Source organism: Ammospiza caudacuta, chromosome 7 (assembly GCF_027887145.1).
Source record: "Ammospiza caudacuta isolate bAmmCau1 chromosome 7, bAmmCau1.pri, whole genome shotgun sequence".
Taxonomy (NCBI): Eukaryota; Metazoa; Chordata; class Aves; order Passeriformes; family Passerellidae; genus Ammospiza; species Ammospiza caudacuta.
Genome location: NC_080599.1, coordinates 46552106 through 46553973, shown reverse-complemented (window position 1 = coordinate 46553973; position 1868 = coordinate 46552106). Strand labels below are relative to the sequence as shown.

At 70.6% G+C, this 1868-nt stretch overlaps 1 protein-coding gene across 1 annotated transcript; it reads right to left on the bottom strand.

Annotated features, from left to right (window-relative positions):
* On the bottom strand, positions 1–1588 carry FOXD3 (forkhead box D3). The gene has a single exon (XM_058808828.1). The coding sequence runs from the start codon at positions 1586–1588 to the stop codon at positions 377–379; it is 1212 nt and encodes a 403-aa protein (XP_058664811.1). The 3' UTR covers positions 1–376.
* Positions 1589–1868: the final 280 nt, after the last annotated feature.

Genomic DNA, 1868 nt, shown 5'->3' with positions numbered 1-1868 from the left:
TTTTCCTCCTTTTTTTTTTTTCTCTCCAAAATTCTCTTTTTGTTTTCTGTTCGTTCGTTTAATATTTAAAATTTCCCCCGCTTATTTCTGTTTTATACAATTATTTTTTTTCCCTCGTTTGTTCGTTTATTTCGGATAAAACCGCTCGGAGCGCCGGAACCTTCAAAAAAAGTGAAAGTTCGCAGCTCCTAATCGCGACCGTCATTTTCGCCTCTTTAGAAAAATAAAAACCCCGAAAGCAACGTCAGTGATTTTTGATACAAATATATACAAGCGGCGGCGGCGGCCGGTGCCCGCTGCTCCGCTGCTGCTGCGGCTCCGGGCGGCCGCGGAGCCCCGAGGGGGCGGCCGGAGCTGCCCGGGGCGCTGCCCGGGGCTACTGCGCGGGCCACTTGGCCTGCACGGCGGCGGCGGGGGCCGCGGGCTGCAGGAACTGCCCCGCGATGATGTTGGTAGGCACGCTGAGGATGGGCGCGATGGCCGCCGTGGTCCTGGCCAGCGCCAGCGGCTGGTGGGCCATGAGCGCCGACTGCACGGTGACCGGCGGCCGCAGGAAAGTCTGCGCGCTGGCGGCCGAGCTGGCGGCGGGCACGCCGATGATGTTCTCGATGCTGAAGGACGGGCGGCTGCTGGGCTCCGACTTGACGATGGAGCCGGCGGCGCCCAGGCTGTTGAGCTGCAGCTGCAGGCTGGGGCTGAGCTGGGAGTTGAAGGCTTTGCGGCTGAGCTCGCTGGACGGCAGCAGCGGCACGGCGGGCGGCAGCATGGGCCCCACCGGGGGGATGTAGGGGTACTGCAGCGCGGCCGCGGCCGCCGCGGGGTGCGTGTAGGCGCCGGGGTGCAGCCCGTAGGGGCGGCCGTAGGGTCCGGCCAGGCCGTAGGCGCCGAAGCCCTGCATCATCAGCGCCGTCTGGTCCCGCAGGTGCTCCTGCTGGTGCCGCTTGAAGCGCTTCCTGCGGCGGAGGAAGCTGCCGTTGTCGAACATGTCCTCGGACTGCGGGTCCAGCGTCCAGTAGTTGCCCTTGCCCGGGTTGCCGGGCTCCCGGGGGATCTTGACGAAGCAGTCGTTGAGGGAGAGGTTGTGACGGATGCTGTTCTGCCAGGCGGGGAACTTCTCCCGGTAGTAGGGGAAGCGGTTGCTGATGAACTCGCAGATGCCGCTGAGCGTCAGCTTCTTCTGCGGGCTCTGCAGGATGGCCATGGTGATGAGGGCGATGTACGAGTAGGGCGGCTTCACCAGGCTGCTCTTGGGCTTGCTCTGCCCCGCTGCCCCGCCGCCGCCGCCGCCGCCGCTCGCCCCCTCCTCGCCGCCCCCCTTGCCGCCCTCGGCCGCGCCGCCGGGGGCCGTCCCGGCCGGGCTCCCGCTGCCGCTGCTGCCGCTCTCCGCGCCCGCCTCCGCGGGCAGCGCCAGCTCCGCCGCCTCGTCCAGCGGCAGGCGCGGCAGGGCGGCGGGGCTGCCGGCCTCGCCCTCGCTGTCCTTGCCCGGCCCGTCGTCGCCCTCGCCCACCACGTCGATATCCACATCCTCGGCCGCCGGGACGGCGGGGCCGGACATGTCGCTGGCGCTGCCGCCGCCCGAGAGGGTCATCCCCGCTCGGCGGACGGGGCGCGGCGGCGGCGGCGGCGGGGCCTCCCGCCCGCACCGGGCTCCCCCCGCGCCCCGCTCCCGCCGCTGCTCCGACCGGCCCCGGGGGCTACACCCGAGCGGCCCGGCTGCGCCCCGCGGCGCCGTCCCCGCGGGGCATGGGGCGGCCGCGCCCGCTGCTCTCCCGTCCGCGGGGCTGCCCTGGCCGCCCGGTCACCTCCCGCCGCCGGGCATCGGGGCTCAGGCGGCGCCGCCGGATCCCGCCCGCCGCGATGCGCGCCCG